The 18,553-nt window shown below is 45.3% G+C and overlaps 1 protein-coding gene across 9 annotated transcripts in view; it reads left to right on the top strand.

The window, feature by feature from the left end:
• LOC102384008 (zinc finger protein 271-like) overlaps positions 1–18,553 on the top strand; it is a 38,447-nt gene that overhangs the window by 945 nt on the left and 18,949 nt on the right. For 4 of the 9 annotated variants that reach the window (XR_003092344.1, XM_025195282.1, XM_006038748.3 and 1 more), the window contains exons 1-2: positions 7–910; positions 16,816–16,890. Coding sequence is in view for 8 of the 9 variants with exons in the window: in XM_025195282.1 (XP_025051067.1) it covers positions 877–910; positions 16,816–16,890 (109 nt within the window). In the remaining variant the exon portion in view is untranslated. Of the gene's footprint in view, positions 1–6; positions 911–16,815; positions 16,891–18,553 lie in introns of those variants that run through there. The other 5 variants (XM_025195281.1, XM_025195280.1, XM_025195277.1 and 2 more) reach the window with 4 other exon arrangements.

The raw sequence follows: 18,553 nt of genomic DNA, 5'->3' as shown, positions 1-18,553 counted from the left end.
GAGCCCCGGCCGGGCTTGGGATCGGGATCCCCGCCCCCCGCGCTGCCATGGGAGCCCCCTGTCCGGGGCCGGGGGCCGGGTCCCGCGCTGCCATCGGGGCCCCTGTCCGGGGCCGGGTGCTGGGGTCAGCCCCGCGCTGCCATCGGGGCCCCTGTCCAGAGCCGGGTGCTGGTGTCGGGGCCCTGCGCTGCCCATCCACACCAACGCCATCACGCCTGGGGCTGCCCGGGGCCAGGGGAGGTTGACCCCCTGTGCAGGAGCATCGTGGCAACAGCCTTGCCTGCAGAGGAGAAGCCTGAGGGGCCCTGGGGTGGGAAACCGACCTCACCCCCATCCTCCTCCTTCCCCGCTGACCTCCAGGCTTTCCTCCAGATCATCCCACCCTGCCAGGCGGGCTGGGCCCCGCGGAGCAAGGTCACTAGGAAGTTTCTAAGCAAACTTCTCATCCCGGGCGCCCAGAGGTGGCCCCTGCAGCTCCCAGGACAAAGGAGGCGAGTGAAGAGAGTGCAGGGAGCTCCGGAGGAGCCCGGCTTTGGTCCACCACTGTGAAGAGCCTGGTTGCATGTGCCAGCTGTCAGTAATTGATTATACTGGCAGTGCCAGCACGGCGGGCCTGGGGCTCACCTAAGCATGACGGATCGGCCTGTAGGAGAGCCTAGAAAGAAGCAGATGGGAACTTCCTGAAGGGAAGGGCATATAGGAGACTAGATATGGGGAGCCCATATCATGTGGGTGCTGTGTCAGAGCTGGTGGGGTCATGGCCGGGACAGCCAGTGCTAAGAGACTTGCTCTTTCAGGGGCTGGTGACCTTCAAGGAGGAGGCGGTGTGTTTCACTGAGGGGCAGCAAGCGTGCTAATCTGGATCCAAGGGACGACATGCAGGAGAACTACGAGAATGTGATCTCGCTGGGTAAGGATTCTTGTCTCGGGTGTGGTTGAACGTGGTGGGTCTCGGAAGGGCCTGGGCTGGGTTTTGTGCCCGTTCCTCCCACTGAGCCCTTAGGTTTCGAGGGATCGACTCCACGCTTCCTGGAACCCAAGTGAGCGGGGCTGTCCCCTCCCTAACGCCCAGATTCAGGAACATGGTGGTGATATTAATATATGGACTGGAAGTAGCAATTGTTGGATGAACATCTCTGGCCCATGAAACCCTACTAATGATTGTAATGGTCCTTTTGGAGTCTCCTCATCTTCAGGTTTTCCCTAGGAATGGGAGACGGTTATGTGATACTCACAATCGTGCAAAATGTCATCGTGTCTCTCCATTTGCAGGATTGGTGCCATCATACGATGCCTTCTAGTATGGGCAGATGTAGAGAAAGATAAGTGATATATCCCCAGTGCCATTACTGCAGCATGTGGGGACTTCAGAATGCCCTAGTGGGGGAATGACACAACCCCCAGCTAGATCTGCCCCTTTCTCCTCTGTGACCAAGTTCTCCTTTTTTGGACTCCATGATCCCCCAGCACTGAAGCAAATTACTATTCCCACACCATTATTAGGGTGCGTAGGACTTTCTGGGAATTTAAGAAGAGATGGTTCTAGCCCTGAGGAGTTTACAGACTGAGATACAACACAGAGAGGGGTAGCGTAAGACAAGGAAACAAAGACAAAGAACGATCCTGGGATACATTAAGCATTGCTGCATTTCCATAATTTTCATTCCAGATTTTTCTTTTCCCTCATTTCTTATTCTGGGGATCATACAGAGTTTTTACTTGAACAGGTTACTGGATTTGCACAGTTGCTACATTATTTGTTAAATCCCATCTCGAGGAAATGGTTATAACTGAAGAGTGTCTTGAACAAGGTTACCTGACACCCAGAATATGGGTTATAGTTTCCGCAGATGACTCTTCTACCTGAACCCCACAAGGGCCCTGCTCTGTTTGAGGTTGGGAACTCTTCAGAGAGGGATCTGTTTCTCTCCCTTTGTACAATACCTAGGAGAGGGGGTCTGAGTCCTGGCTGGGAACTTTGGCTGCTGCCACAATACTAATAATGATAATAGTCATTAATAAAGGTCCCCAGCTGTTTATACTTCAGTAGTCTTTACTTTGGGCATACCTTCATTTACTATCAGCCCCTAACTTGCATACATCTCCAACCAACTTTTAACTTCATTCAATTTGCATAAAGACCTGTAAATTTAAAAAAAGAGTTAGTAAGATCTCATCTCATCTCCTTACCAGTGGGTCCAGTAAATATTTGCTAATGAAGCTTTTCCTTTTTTCACCTGTCTTCCTACTTAAAAAAAAATATTTGTCTCTTATTATATTATTTATTTTCATTTGAATTAATCTAAGTCATTGTTACCAGTATTCAAATGATATTATATTACAAATCCAAAATTGCAGCCCTGCCAAGCAGTAGCTTACAACCCAGTACTAACCTCTCCACAAGCCAGTTTGCATTGCAATCCTTCTATGCCTGTTCAAAGGCCAGAAGAAGCAAACAGGGCCTGCTGTATGCCATGAGCTTGGACATAACTGAACTATTCTGATTTTGTGTGCATGTTATCCAAGCATAAAGGCACCATACAGTCTAATTAGAGCAAGATGTTCCCAGTATCCCAGGAACCTCCGTAAGAACACTGGAAATGTCCCAGTTTATAATTTAATCAATCAGAACATCTGGTTTCATTTATTGCTACAAAGCGTTTGTTCCAATTCTGTGTTTGCCAGCCCTGTGGAACAACAGCTCAGGTGATGAAATGTTTGGAGTGAAGAGAAACATGGAATGAGTGTGTAAATGGTATTAGAGTTGTTCTGTTGCTCAAACTGTATGCAGATGACCCCAAGCCAGCATCTTTTAATAGACTTACATAGACATTGATGAGTTATTCAAAATAATCCTGTACTCCCAGATATATTCCTGTATAGCTACTGAATTGGAAGCTGGCAGTTGTAGCAGCAGGTTATATCTTTTCAAAAAGCACACTTTCGTGTTTTTGCCTGGACATTGTGTGACCATAAAATATTAGACCACAGAAGTACCCTGTCACCTGATGCAAAATGCAAGAGGCATGGAAAGAACCATAACTTAAACGACAGAGATACTTACCAATTACTATTAAATACCATATAAAGAAAGAAGCTACAGTTTTGATTGACCAGGGCATACATTAAAACCTTGATCCTGGAAAAATGTGCGCACTCACTTTTCTTTCTATGTTGTGAGCCAGCTCATCAATTGGTATGAAGTGTTGTAGCTCAGTTGAAGTCATACTAGCTAGGGAATCTGGCCTTTGTATAGTCTCACTGAAGCAACAGCAGTTTTTCCATTGGTTTCAGTGGGAGTAGAGTTAGGGATGCTACTGAGCCCTTTTGAAAATCTTGCCCTTGAAGTATCAAAGAAAAGAATATAGAAGTGTAGAAACAGGGGGCCTTCAGGGCCATTGAATCCAGTCCCTGAGTTCAGTCTACAAGATCACCTACTGCAAATCCCTGCACATCTCACACACAAAACACCTTAATAAAAATATTCCTCAGCATACCACAGGTAGAGAGCAGGGATAACAGGGACACCCCCAATGCCATTCCACTACAGTAGTCTTCCTCAACTTCTTAGAACAGAAGAATTCCCATTTACTGGGTCAAACCATAGGTCTGTCTTGCCACGGTATCCTGTGTCACACAGTGGTAAAGAGTAGATGCTGAAAGGCAGAGGGACCTGGGTATGACCAGGGTTTTATCCACTGTTCCTCTCTCACTTGCAGCCTCCAGCATTTAAGGTTTAGGAAGTTTTAATTCACAGGCTGTACCCCTGACCCCCATGCTCAATAGCTGCTGATGTCCCCTTTCCTTCAAGAATTTGTTCAGTCACTTTGACACTTACTACCTACTAGATGCATCTACGTGTGCATATTAATGCGCTATAATAAATTCTGGTGCTTATCACACTGGAGTTTATTGCTCCCGGAGCGCATTTACACATGCACCTGGGATCGCAGCACATTGAGCTAAGTCAGCCTGCCAACCCTGGGATGCTCCCCCCGGCTCAATGTGCTGCAGAAGGGGTGGATGGGGCACGAGAGTGCTCCAGTGTGGAGCACTGTTTTTCTCTATCCTTTTTGATGTGAAGGGACCAGAACTAGGCACAGTATTCAAGGTGTGGATGCACCACAGATTGCTAAAGGGAAATGATGAAGCTTTCAGTTTTGTTTAGTGTGTTCGCCTTTCTGATGGCTGCTGAGCAGGGGGCCTCTGTTTTTAGAGAACTGTCCACAGTGACTCCCAGATCTCTTTCCTGTGTGGTAATAGCTAATTTAGAGTACCTCATCATGTAGGTATAGTTGGAGTTATTTTTGCCCAGGCACATCACTTTGCACTTCTCTACATTGAATTGCATCTGCCATTTAGTTGCCAATTTACTCAGTTGTGCCCAGATCCTTTTGTAGTTCCTCAGAATCCATCTTGGTCTTTACCGCGTTGAATCATTTTGTGTCATTTGCAAATTTGGCCACCTCACTCACTCCCTTTTCCAGATCGTTTATGAATATGTTAAACAGTACTGGTCTCAATACAAATCCCTGGGGGACCCTGCTGTTTACTTCTTTCCACCCTGAAAACTGACCATTCATACTTACTCTTTGCTTTCCATCTTTGAGCCAATTTCTAATCCACAAGTAGACATTCTCTGTAATCCCATGACTACCTAATTTAGTTAAGAGCCACTGATGGGAAAATTTGTCAAAGGCTTTTTGGAAGTCCAAATATACTATGTCAGCTGGATTGCCCCAATCCACCTGTTTATAGACACCAACAAAGAACTCTAGACTCAACCCCCCTCGGAAAATGCCAGATGTCATCTTTCACTTCTTTTTTTTGATTATGGAACATTAATAAAACAATTCTTCTGTTGCAAAGAGCTCAGAAAGACCACAGCAGATCATAATGCTTTTGATGGTATGGATTCCTATTTGAAATCTCTGAGTTTATCTTGTGAATTGTTGAGGTGCTGATATAGAGCAGCACCCTTAAAAGCATCTTGTGGCACTCCAAAGTGCTGTGGCACCCTAGCTGAGAAATACTTCACTACAGCCAAACCATGAATTGGAAAAGTCAAATGCAAATGGAAATCCTTGTCCCTGCTCTATGATGGGCTGGAAACACATTCTTCAATCCAGACGTCTGCATTTATATTTAATTATTTCTCCTGTAAGACAGGAAAAAACAGGAAAATATCACGTTGCATAATGTGCACATTTGAGTATCCTATCATGGATAACAGTCCCAAACAAATTTGTCAAGATGACAGAGTTTTTCTGTAAAACAAGGGAGAATAATAAGAGGTTGCTAATATATCTCCATGTAAAGATATATTTATGGTCTACGACTGATATTTACACAATACCTACTCTCAGTAACCAAAAGTGAAGGGGGCTGCCTGCACACACTTATGGGCCAAAGTGCTTAAGTATGTGCTTAACTATAAACATATTAAGTAATTCCATGTTTTCCATTAAAGCGCTTCAGCTGAAGCTTAACTAAGCAAGTGAATGTCACTGAATTTAAGAAAATCGTCCACGGAAGCTCTGCAAGACCTTTTTATTTGGGCAGGTATTTAGCAAGCAATCTGAGTTGGGAGGACTGATTTTTTGCTATTTTTCTTATGTGATATTGTATCTGCCTTTATTTATTTATTTTACTGTAAGCTTCCCTGAGCCTTTTTGGGGAAGGGTGGCATATTGAAGGAAGAAAGGAATAAATAGGCTTAAAGTTAGGCTTCTGCTAATGTGGCTTGATAAATTAGTCATAAACCCCCTTTTTTCCTTTTTGCTGGTTAACAAAAGAATAAAATTGAATATAACCAGTTCTGGATTTTGTGAATAGGTTTAGGTACGAACACAATCAAAGCAATAAAAAGCAATTAGCAACCATGGATGCTGTTTAATGGGTCAGATTCTCCAATATGCTTGCCTCTGCTTGTCAGCTATAAACCTTGGTTCATTAGAGAGGGGTGCACAAGTGAATCTGGCTCCTTTTTCCATCTTATTTTTTTCTGACTCCATCTATCTCAGGTAGGTCTGGCCCTCATTACTGTAGTACCTGTGTGTATCACAGTTTTCAGTGTTTGCATCTTCACAGCATCCTTGAGAGGTAGTACTGTTGTCCCCATTTTACAGAAGGTATCAAGGGCAAGATTTTCAAAGGCACTTCAGGGCTTAGAGCACCTATCCTCATCTCTAGTTTCCTAAGTAGGCATGTCCTGAGGGCCAGCACAGGTTTGTTGCGGGCAGGTCTTGCCTGACCAATCTTATTTCCTTCTATGGCCAGGTGACATATCACCTGGACAAGGGAGAAGAGATTGACGTCATATATCTGGACTTTAAATAAAAAAGCCGTTGATCTGGTGTCCCACAATCTCCTCATGGAAAAATTGGCTAACTGCAGCCTCGGCTACATCACAGCCTGATGGCTGGGGAATTGACTCCCAGGTTGGACCCAGAGTGGTAGTCGATGGAAGTGAATCATCATGGTGCTCCGTGACCAGTGGTGTCCCCTAAGGCTGTGTCCTTGGACCTGTACTCTTTAACGTCTTTATTAACAATGTGGACACTGGTGTCTGAGGTGAACTGGCCAAGTTCGCCGAAGACCCCAAACTTTGGGGCAGAGCGTCCTCACCCAAGGATAGGCTGGTGATCCAGGCTGACCTTGATAGACTTAGAAAGTGGGAGAATAAAATCCTGATGACATTCAATACATAAAAATGCAAGGTACTCCACCTCAGGGGGGAACCCACACCACACCACACTTATAGGCATGGCAGTGCTACACTTGCTAGCACCATGGCCGAAAGGGCCTTGCGGGTCATGATTGACCACAAGATGAACATGAGCCACCAATTCGATGTCGCAGCTGGTAAAGCAAGCAAAACTTGCTTGCATCCATAGATGCTTCTTGAGCAAATCTCAGGATGTCATTCTCCCACTGTACTCAGCCTTGGTGAAGCTGCAGCTGGGGTACTGCATCCAATTCTGGGCTCCACAATTCAAGAAGGATGGGGAGAAGCTTGAGAGAGTCCAGAGGAGAGCCACGCACATGATCAGAGGGCAAGAGAGCAGGCCTTATGATGAGAGCTGAAAGCCATGGGACTTTTCAGCCTGGAAAAGTGCAGGCTTAGAGGTGACCTGATGGCAGCCTATAAGTATATAAGGGGTGTGCATCAGGATCTGGGGGGAATGCCTGTTGACCAGAGCCCCCCATGGGATGACAGGGTCCAACGGTCACAAACTCCTCCAAGACCATTTTAGGCAGGACATAAGGAAAACCTTCTTTACTGTCTAAGCCCCTAAGGCCTGGAATAGATTCCCTCCAGAGGTGGTGCAAGCACCTACTCTGGACTCTTTTAAGAAACGTTTGGACGCTTATCTTGCTGGGATCCTTTGACCCTAGCTGATGTGACTAGACTCAGTGATCTTCCGAGGTCCCTTTCAGCCCTAATGTCTATGAAATCTATGAAATACCAGGGGCAAATCTAAGCAATTTGCCCCAGATAAGATGGGAAGTCCATCGCAGGAGGGGAATCTGAACACAGGTCTCTGAAATCCTAAGCCAGTGCCCAGACCACAAATCTATCTTCCTTTCTTTGTAAATGGTGATATCTTATTATTTGCACTGGGCTATGTTCTAAGAACATTTTGTCGTCATTTTCCAGGTTGCCTAGAAATCTGTTTTCATTGCATAATTGTGTCATGAGAGTCATACGATGGGTTAAGCCTTAGTAATCCTGTCATATAACATCCTTTGGTTGTATTTTTGCCTTTGTGAAATGCTGTGATGAATATGCCTATGAAAACTCAGCAAAACTTACCTTTCTGCAGAAGGCCACTGCATGTAGCTTAGGTCTTGAGTTGTCCACAGCTGAGTTTATGTTTAGACTTTCCCAAGGAGCCAATTGAAATGAAAATTATTATGAAGTATAGTCCCTTCAGGTGCTGCGCACTGGTCAGAGGGAGGGAGCCTGGCCCTGAACTTAAAATTAAACAATGCAAGCAGACAAAGGTGATGAGGATACAACCTACAAGTAAATGAATCTGAGGAAGAATTGGCATTGTTAGTTAAATTGGAGAGCTAAGCTGTAGATAAGAAAATCAAAATGTACAAAGATAAATGAAAGGTGCTTCCCCAAGGGAAGAAAAACCAAATGTGCAAATACAGAATGGAAGATAAGTAGCCAGACAATAGCATTGTTAAGAGAAATCGGGGAAGGCAGTTTAAAGCAGGAGGATGCATTGTGGCTGATCACAGACTCCATATGAGTCAGTGATGTGATGCTGTTGGGATGGGGGGAAGAAAAAGGCAACTTGGGTTGCATTAATAGAAAAATTAGATGCAAAACAAGAGAGATAATAGTATCACTTGAGTTGGTGCTTGTTAGGCCTCAGCTGGAGTGCTGTGTCCGGTTCTGGGCACTGCACTTTTAGAACAACATAGCAAAAAAGGGAGAGGACCCAGTGCCAAGATGATAATGGAGTTGGAAAGCGAAGTACTAAAAAAAGTTTGAAGGAATTAGGTGTGTTTTGTCTTGAGCAAAAAAGATTAAGGAGGGACATCATAGCTGTTTAAAAAATATTTGAAAGGCTGTCGTAAGTGGAGAAACATTGATTTCCTTTCTACAGGAGGAAGGACACAAGGTAATGGGTATAAATGACAGCAAAGAAGATTAAGATTAAATCTCAGAAAAAAAACAACTTCCTAACTGCACAAACATTAGGATAATGGGACAAGCTGCCTAGGGTAGAATTTTGTTCATTGGAGGTTTTCAAGAGGATGTTTCAAGAATAGCTTAGGAAAAATGAACCCTGAACTGGTGTAGTGGGTTGGACTAAATGATCCGTAAAATCCCTTTCAAATTTATGATTCTACTTCAGAGGTATACATGGCTGCTTGCAGATATTAACCCTCACACCCCAAAAAGGCGCTTTAAACTCTGTGTGTCCCTGCACCGAGTCTGGTGCATGGCCAGAAGAGGCATCACATTAACTGGACACAGCTCGCCCAACAACTGTATAGATTGGGCGCTTTAGTGGGGCTTTTTTGGGCGTGTTTATCTAATAGCTGATTGAATCAACTATTAGATAAAAGAGCCTTGCTGAAGCACTCGATATACGGACACTAGAGTCAGATCGAAATAACACGCAGCTTTTTCCAGTAAAGCGGTGGGGCGGGATTTGTTTGCTTGTTTTTTTTAACATCTGTAAGCAGCCACGGTTACCTAACGAGCCTTGGCTCTTTTGAAAATGTCCCACCCACTTTAAGCACCGAAGTTAGAAATCTTTGGCCGTAGGGTTTAACAGTATGTAAATACAACCTACAACCTTTAAGAACCAAGCAGACATTCTGATATTTAATGTAGAACTGGATATGTATATGAAATAAATTATATAAAACATGGGTGCCTGTGATAGGAAAGGGTTATATTTGATGGCCAGGTGCTTCTCTCCAGTCCTGTGCTTCTGTCATTGTATAACTTTTATCTGTCTTCCACAATCATGGACCTTAATAATATCTTGAGTCCCCCATGTTGTGTCTAATCTCGGGCAGTAAGAGCATTGGGCAGAGGCTGTGTCCCTGTTTGGTTTTAAAGTTTTTAGCATAGGCTGGGCCTTGCAGACATAATAATCACAAAGTCTAGTGATATAAATAATAATTAGATCTAACTCCATAGGAAACAACTTCAGGGCCCAAAGTGGTGGTGGTGGTAGTGGTGGTGTGTTTTCTTTTCTTCCTTGCACAAAATCATTCATCCCTGCCCAAAGCCGTTAACTGAAATGGATGAGGTCGGGATGAGCTGGGCTTGGGAATCCCCGTGTAAGCTTTCAGGGCCTGTGGTATGCAGGAGTTCATACAAGATGATTAGAAGGGCCCTTACTAACCCGAAAAGCTAAGAATTGATGAAGAACCAAAGCATATGGCGAGCTGTAGCAGTAGCTCAGTGATAAGCACAGTACAAAATCCTAGAAAGACAGAGAGATGTGTAGAGAATGGATAGATGGATGGCTAGACCAGTGTGTATGATTTTGTCTTCCTCTTAGTGCTTCACATCTAGACCATGTTTTAACATCTCTGCTTTTCCTTCTGTCCCTTATCCAGACTTTGATTGCATTAGTCTCTCCCTCTTCCCCCACCTTCTCAGCCCCATAGCCTGCCAAGGCACATATTCATGCCCTCAGTACCCTGTGCCCTTACAGCCATAACCACTTTCCTCTGGCCTTGATGTCCCCTATAGCCCTAGGGCTGTGCACATATCCACAATGAGATGTGATTGGCCCCCAGTATTGCCCTCCCTGGCATTTTTCTCTTTCTTTCTCCTGTTCCCATCATCATACAACATACTGGGAGAGGGGACAGTGCAGTGGCCACTGTCTATGTGATTAAAGAACAAGAAAGGGTGTCCTGGGACTCTGAATCATAGAGTAGGAATGGATCCAGGCAGTGAGGCTCCTTGTGGGCTGAGTCTGGACTCACCTCTGGTGGCAGGGCAAATGATGATAGTGTTAACTCTTGAGCCACCATTGATCATTTGCCATTCTCAAAACAAATCCCCAGTGGGGGGAATTTGGGAGTGGGACAAGTGCCTGTAACATTAACCCCTGCAGTTCCCTGAGTTGCATGTTGGCTGTGATCCCGCTGGCTCTGAATTCCTGGTCCCTTCAGAGTATCAGGTGACACAGCTTCACAGCCTGAAATTGGCCTGTGGGCCATACATTTGACACTTCTGCCATTGAGAAATGACCCTCCTGCACCCTACCCGGGGTACTATAGTCCTTTAGGGCCAAGTTTGCAGTCCCAGTCTGTATCCAGCTTCCAAGGTATAGGCTGTGGGGGGAAAGTAGATTCTAGCTAGTGTCAGAGGGATGGGTGGTGGGGAAGGAGATGGGAAATCAATTGAGGGAGACAGACAGGAGCTACAGGTGAAGCTAGAAGAGAGGTAACCAAGTGCATAAGAGCAGCTCTGGGAGGCAGACAAAGAGAATGGGGGGGAAGCTGAAGAGCAAGGAAGGACAGCGAGCAAGGGACAGGTGTGGGAGGTAGGGGGACTAGAGGGATGGTAGGGAATCTTCAAAAGAAGGGTTGGTCTTGTAAATGAATTAATATATGGTGTCAGCAAATCTGTTGGGCACACAGTATGAGCCAAAACCATATTGCAGCTCTATTCACTTTTCTGGAATTAATTTAGGGTCTCTTGGCTACAAATTGTGTCTGAAAATGCCAGGACTGGTCTCTGAAATGCAGAACAAAACAGAATTCTCTTGTTCAAGGATAAAAACAGTCTCTCTCTCTCTCATGTTGTTATTAACTGTGTACCTTAGAGGAGCTCCTAGTGGTCCTGGTTAGGTTCCAGCAAGGTGCTTTGCCAACACATGAGAGTCAGGCCTGGAGCAGAACCTAGGCACCCTCAGCTAGCTCCAGCTCCCAGTGTATAGACTTCCATCTCCTGTTTTATCCAGTGAGCCTTAAATGCAGATTCACTGGTTTGGGAGAGAAAGGAAGCAGGACCAGTAGCTAAAACCTAAAGCCCCTTCCATCTCAGAGCACTATCCACCTTAGTCACTTTTCTTCTAGCCCATATACCTCCAACTCCTGGCTGGCCAATGTGTCATCTTCAACAGGAAGGTTTGTGGGCATTCATGGCATTGCCTTGTGGTTACAGCACTTTGCTGGGAAGTGAAAGATTCAGGTTCAGACTCCTTTTGGGTTGAAGGGGGCTTGAACCCGGGTCTGCTACTCTCTGGGCTAGTGCCCTAACTACTAGTTCTATCAAGCTCAGAGGTAAAAACTTTGCCCTGCTCTTTCACATGCCATTAGGACCTTGGGGATAGTGAACTATAAAATCTGCATAAGTTCCCTGAACTGCCACTTGTGCAGCTCAAGTTATCTGCATAAGTGCTACTTAGCTATCTAATGGTGAAGTTGGATTTTACTTAGGTGTGAGTACTACAGGCACAGCTACTCCTACTATTACTCTTATTTACTCATATTATCAAGCGCTTAAAATCCCTAGTCATAGACCCCACCATTGTAGACACTGTACAAAACAGAAGCCAAAGTTGGCCCTTGTTGTAAAGATCTTGCAATCTCAGGGTATGTTGACACAGTGAAATGAGGTGTGATTGTAATACAGGTGGCTTTAATACTTGTTTGCATGTGGGAGCCAGTGTACTTAGTAAGCCAGGGCATGGATTTATACTACACTGGCTGGTCTTCACTAATCTACCTTCTGGACTCTTAAGCTTGTATTAAGAGGGTCTTTTTGCAAAGCGTCTTTTCTCCACTTTGAAGTTGGAGCTCACATTCAGTGCACATTAAAGGGGCCTACAGGTTGAGACAGGGCACTGTAAATTCACACTGCACACTAACTTCTCTAGCCAGAGAAGAAGCCAGAGAGAAGCAGTTGGTCTAGCTAGTATAGATAACAGTGGTGTTGAAAATCAGGCACCACCGGCTACTGGCCATAGAGTGCATCTGGAGTCCCTGGAAGGCTTGTACTCGCCTGTGCCACTGTCTTCACTACTATGGTCAGCTGTTCCAACATAGCATGGCTACATCTACCCACACTACAGTCACACATGAATCATGGTCAGAGACCATTTAAAGTTATTCATCAGCATGACAAGCATATACAGTCTCAGTACATTGGTGGTATAACCATGGTCAAGTTTTTGGTGGGCATTAGAGCAAAGGAGGGCTTTGAGGGAGAGCAAAGAAGTGGCATGGATGTTTACAGTGAGTTACCTTGTAAATTTGAAGTGGCAGCACAGACAAAAACGTGAAAACCCAGTTAGGCATTTACCAGATTTAAAAATCTGGCCTTCTGTTTCTTCTAACTGCTGCTTAGTCCCTGTTCTTGCCTATTAACTGTACATTTTTATCTCTTTTTTTACCAATATAAAAACAGTGCAAACATTCAGAATACTGGAGGAGTATGTTTTCTAATGTTCCTGAGAGATCTGGGTATCCAGCATCTTAAATCTCTGTATGACAACATGCCACCTCCATATGGCTCCATAGTGTTCTGAAGTTGACCCTACATATACATTGAATCTGAATATACTTGGGGTCAATTTTAGGAAAAAACACCTTTTACCTGAATATAAGTAAACTACAGATAAAGTTCTTGAACTGCTATTGCCTTTACAAAATCCCAGAGGAGAATCAAATGACCAAGGAAAGGACTTAAAAGAGTTAAATACAAAAAAAAATTGCACTGAAAAAAAAATCTGATTTGGTATTTTCTTTGCATTTACAAAAATACTTCAAGTAGATAGGTCAAGATGTTCAGTGGCTCAATTATAAGTCAGCCATGAATAGAATTCAGGTATGGTTTTCATGCTTCTGGAGGAAAGGAGCCAGTTTATAACTGGAACAAAGCAGAATGTATTTGTACTTTCATAGCACGTGCAGGCCTCCAACTTGATCAGAACCCATAATGTTTTTTTATGGCCCCTGCACTGGATCTATGCAAGTAGACTCTTGTCCATGAAATCCCACTGAAGATCATGGGACCTTGCACTAAGCTTGGCCAAGAATCTTATAACAGAATGTTTCCTTTATCAGCAAGTTCTGGTTCATTGAAAACAAAACATTTCATGAGAAACTGCCAGTTTCCAAGGGTGTAGGTTATAGCTGTGCTGGTCTAAGGACATAAGCAGACAAGGTTCTGTGGGTAAATCCAAAATCTTTTATTAGGTCCATTAATAAAAGTTGGTCTAATAAAAAGATATCAGATTTACCCAAATAACCTTGTCTTCTAGTTTCCAAGACACTTATGTCAAGAAAGGTTTCTCAGCAGTGGGATGGAATTTCTAGTCAAAATAAGAAGCCAAGAGCATAATCCTGTTTCACTTTGTGGACCAAAAAGATGGTTTTCCAGCCATGTGCTTGCCATTCAGTATACTTACACACAGTTGGCAATTCTACTCCCCATGCAGTGTGGACACAGAAGCATTCAGACTGCTGTTGAGCGCACATAGTTGGCTGTGCACTGACTGGGTGAGTAGGTGGCTCTACACATGTACTTGAGCATGAGTCCTGAAAAACATGGGAAGATTCATATTTTAGCTAAGTGATTAGGCCATATACCTAAGATGCAAGAGACCCAAGTTCTAGGTACCCCCAAACTTACAGGGGTTTTGAATCTGCATTTATTTGTATTCCAAACATACTGGTCTAACCATCCGACTGCTGGTTCATTACCCAGCAATTTCTCCAATGCTTCTTTTGAAGCTGGGCCACTTTACCTTGCATTTTAATATGTATTAGCTGGAAGAGGTGAAGTTTCTTCCCGATCCAGGCCAGCACACCAGGCCCTCTCCTGAGAACATCATCCAGCTCACTACATGATGCAGTTTCTTACATAGTTGCTTCCTCCTGGAACCACATATCTCTCTGGCTAGGGGCAGACATTACACATAAACCAGTTTAAATGATCAGAACTGGGTTTAAACCTGTAACAGAACATAAGTTCAGTGCACATAAACCAGTTTCAAAATGGCTGAAACTGGTTTAAGATAAACCTGGTTGAATCTTGTATCAGACTGAACTGATTTGTGTCAAATTGGTTTTTGGAATGTCTGTCCCAGACCCCTTCCTGGTTTAAGTTAAACCAAAATCCCCCAACATTCCACATGCTTTGCAGCCCTAGGCATGTGGTATGCTAGCTAATGCTGAGAGGTGTGTGTGTGCGTGCGTGCGTGCGTGCGTGTGTGTGTCTCCAATTTCACTGGGACAGGCAGACAGGACAAAGGCAGACAAGACAGTGACCACTTAGGGCTTTTTGGAGCTAATCAGCAGGTCAGATGGTAATGTCTATCCGTTCCTTCCTTGGAAAAAAACTGTTTAAGAAGAGCTTGAACTAATGAGAGAGGCGCTTGTTTTGCTGATGAGCTGATAACGCAGTGGTTGTACCAGCGCCTTGCTGGTTTACAGCCCTATCAGGTTTGTAGACAGGGAGAGGGATATTAAAAAGCTCAGTATCATTGACAGATGCATGCACTGCACACACCCCCTTTACCTCAGAGTGCTAGCTGGGGGTTGGGGGCTGGCAACACTCCTGCCTCTTGAGCAGCAAGGTGGGGGCTTAAACCCCTCCCTAATCAGAACATCCTGCCAGGGCCTGGCCATGCCACCCCTCAGCTCAGCACTGTGGAAGGGAAGGGAGCTGAGCCACTGCAGCTGGCATGAAAAGGGAATGTCTATCCACCTCCAAATTGGTTCAAGTTTTGCAGGTTACACTAATCTGCAAAGATTCAATCAATTCAGGCTCAGGCTTTTTGTATGTCTGTCCCTAGCCTTTGTCTTGGCTCCCCAGGGGAACAGCTGCAGAAGGATTGCTGAGGGGGGACCTGGTGGCTGCCTACAAAATCATCAGGGGAGATCAACAGCAAATAGGTAGAGCCCTTTTCTCCCCAGCACCACTTGGGGTGATGAGGAACAATGGTAATAAGCTGATGGAGAATAAGTTTAGGTTAGAGATCAGAAGGCAATATTTTACAGTTAGGGTGGCCAAAATCTGGAACCAGCTTCCCAGGGAAGTGGTCCTTGCCCCTACCTAGGGCAAATTCAAGAGGAGGTTGGATGATCACCTGTCTGGGGTCTTGTGAGGTTCTTGTGACCCCACCATTCATCCCTGCCTGTGGCAGGGGGTCAGGCTAGATCTGTTCAGGTCCCTCCTGACCCTAGCTACTATGAAACTATAAGAAGAAACTCAGGTGTGTCTAACCTGTAGCATGGTGGTTAGAGCATTGTACAGGACATTATAGTAGATGTAAGTTCAAACCCTCTCTGGGTGTGAAGCAGGCATAGAACTGTGGTATCCTGGCTTTGTGCATTCCCTAAGGAGAAAACACAGAAGGGTGCTCTAATACCTGCTTGTCATGGATTTGTCTGCATGGAATTCATGATTTACACTTGTACGGAGCCTGGCCAGTGTATAGCCTACTGAGTCTGTGCTCAGGAGCTGTATGGATGCTAACAGGTCTCTGCACAGAGGGTAGGATTGCAAACTGTACATAAGGTGCCAAAAATGACAGGTATGCAGCTAGAAAACTGCCATTTGGGCACATAAAAAGAAATAGGCTTCTGCCCCAAGTGTACTTAGCATTAATGTGGGTTTCCTGGCCAAGCATGCTCACTCTTGTGAATAGAGGCAATAGGCAAACCAGTGGATCTTCCACCTCCCTAACCAACATGAGCAGGGTCTTAGTTCATTATTGCTCCAGGCCAGCTGTAACATACTCCCCATACCAGGAGCAAGCAGGGAAGAAAATGTAATTCAGAGGAGTGTTTCTGAGGCACATGCCTCCTGGACTGCTCCTGGTACGGAGCAGTTTGCACATCACCTTTTGTTTAGGGCTGACCCTGAAGTTCATCAAAACCAGTGGGGTTATTTACACAAAATGTTGTTTGTGGACTGCATTCAGATTTGAAAAGGTACTTGCGCATTGAAAGATGTGGTTAGCACCTAGTGGGAGTTTCAGAAAGCGCCTACGCTCTGCCTGAACACCTTTGAAATCTAGTCTGTGAGGCCCCATTTCCACTGTCATTGAAGGGTGTTTGAGCTCATGACTTTTTTCAGCTGCTTTAACAGTCCCTGCTGTGCATGATACGACTGCAGAGTTTGGCCTTTAGGCAAGTATTGGTTCAGCTTTGCTGTCGTCTGTCCCAAGCCTGACATTTACACTTGATTTAAGGCTGTTTTTGCTGAGAGATGCATGGATGCTGTTCTTGTCTGGGGAGGGAGAGGTTTCCGATTCACACCCACCCAACAGGGAGCACATCTAATTTGCATCCAATCTCTGTTTCCCTTAGCGGAGGAGATTGCAATCAGCTGGCCCCGAATAACTGCCTTTGCAGAGTCGCACAGGAGAAGAGGACTGGTCTCTGGTAAGTCACTGTGAGAAAGGAAGTCTGAGACTGTGGAGTTTGCATTGTTTTGCTCTCCCTTCACCTCTGTGGTTGGGACCCATGGTATAGCGTGGGTAGAAACAAATGTCACTTGATGTTGCATTTCTGCCACAAAAATTTGTTATGGAAGGACAGATAGTGAGCAAATAGACATCCTGACCCTTTGTTTGGCCACATCAGTGGTAGCAACAAAAGACGGTGTAAAATACTGCTGCATTATTATTGCAGGCATCTGTGGTTTGTGGTGGGAGAGTGTGAGCTGCCTGGAGCTGCCCACAGTCTCCAGCCATTCTGTGCAGATGCTCTGGGGACTTTAGGGGCCTGATCCTGCATGCTTCAAGAATTTCCAAGCAAGATCGGGCCCCCCAGACCCTGGAAGTGCTTGCCCAACTTTTCCCTCTTACGGAGACATGCCCTAGGGAATCTTGGGGCAATTCGCTGTAAGTTGGGAAAGCTGGGGTCCCCTGCTTATGGAGAACCTCCCAGGGCAATGCTACTCAGGTCCCAGTGTGGAATCACGGTACCCAGGGAATCCCTAGAGCCCTGTGCCTCCACACCAGGACTTGCATTGGGTCCCGAGCCAACCTGTGCTTCATGCAAAGGCATGGTTGAGTGCAGGCCCCAGTTGGAGGCACAGGGTGCAAGGGCTTACGCAGATCCCACGTCACCCTGCTCTGCGACCAGTGGTGACCTGTGACTGCTTAAGGCACAGGTTGGCATGGGGCAGTGAAGGGCACAGGGAATCCCTGGATAAGGGGAACACATTCCCGTTCTCCCACATCAGGTAGCATGTGTTTCACCCAATAAAGCACATCAGTTGTGGTGGGATGCGTCTTCATTTGGAAGTGAAAGAAAACAAAAAATGTACTTTTTCACCTTTTTAAAAGGGGCATGGGGGCTTCTCTGGTTAAAGTTGCAATGGCTTTGCTCCACTTTATAGAAGCATGCAGATGTAACACCTTATCATAGTATTACTTGGTATTGATATAGTTGTCACATCTGTCTATATCCACAGACTTATAGGAGCTCAGCTCAGCAAATCACATTTTTGTGGCTCTCCTGATGTTGCTGTCCTATGTCAAGACAGAGTAACATAGGCATGGCAAAAGCCCTCTCTACCCCATCCATCCATTTGCAGAATTGGGACCTAAATGGGATTTACTGAGCTGCTGAAGGCAAATCAGGCATCAAACTGCAAATTGTAAAGAAAAGGGAGAGGAAGGAGGAAACTGTTTTTAGATAAATTTTAATTACATACATACTAATATGCAGAGGTTGCTAGGCAATGATTTTACTTATGCTACTCACCTTTAATTGTTTACAAATTTAAGGCTGAGATTTATCAGCAATTCTGGGTGCTTTATGCTGCTCCAGGGTTACAGATCAGCATTGGTGACGTGTAGTGGGTGCACGTGGGTGCACATGCACCCCCTGAGCTTGGCGGTGCACCCCCTGCAAAAATGCGCTGCAGACACTGCGGGCGGTGTCTGTGGCCGGTCCCCAATCACCGCTGGCTGCTGCCACAGCTGCCAGCAGCATCTGTGGGTGGTCACCGACCACTGGTCAGCACTCACCACCCTCCCCCTCCACCACCAACAGACACTCCCACTGTCAACAGCGCTGCTGCCACCCATAGGAGCTC

The sequence above is a fragment of the Alligator sinensis genome, unplaced genomic scaffold (genome assembly GCF_000455745.1).
Source record: "Alligator sinensis unplaced genomic scaffold, ASM45574v1 scaffold1483_1, whole genome shotgun sequence".
Lineage (NCBI taxonomy): Eukaryota > Metazoa > Chordata > Crocodylia > Alligatoridae > Alligator > Alligator sinensis.
This window is presented reverse-complemented; position numbering and strand designations above follow the sequence as displayed.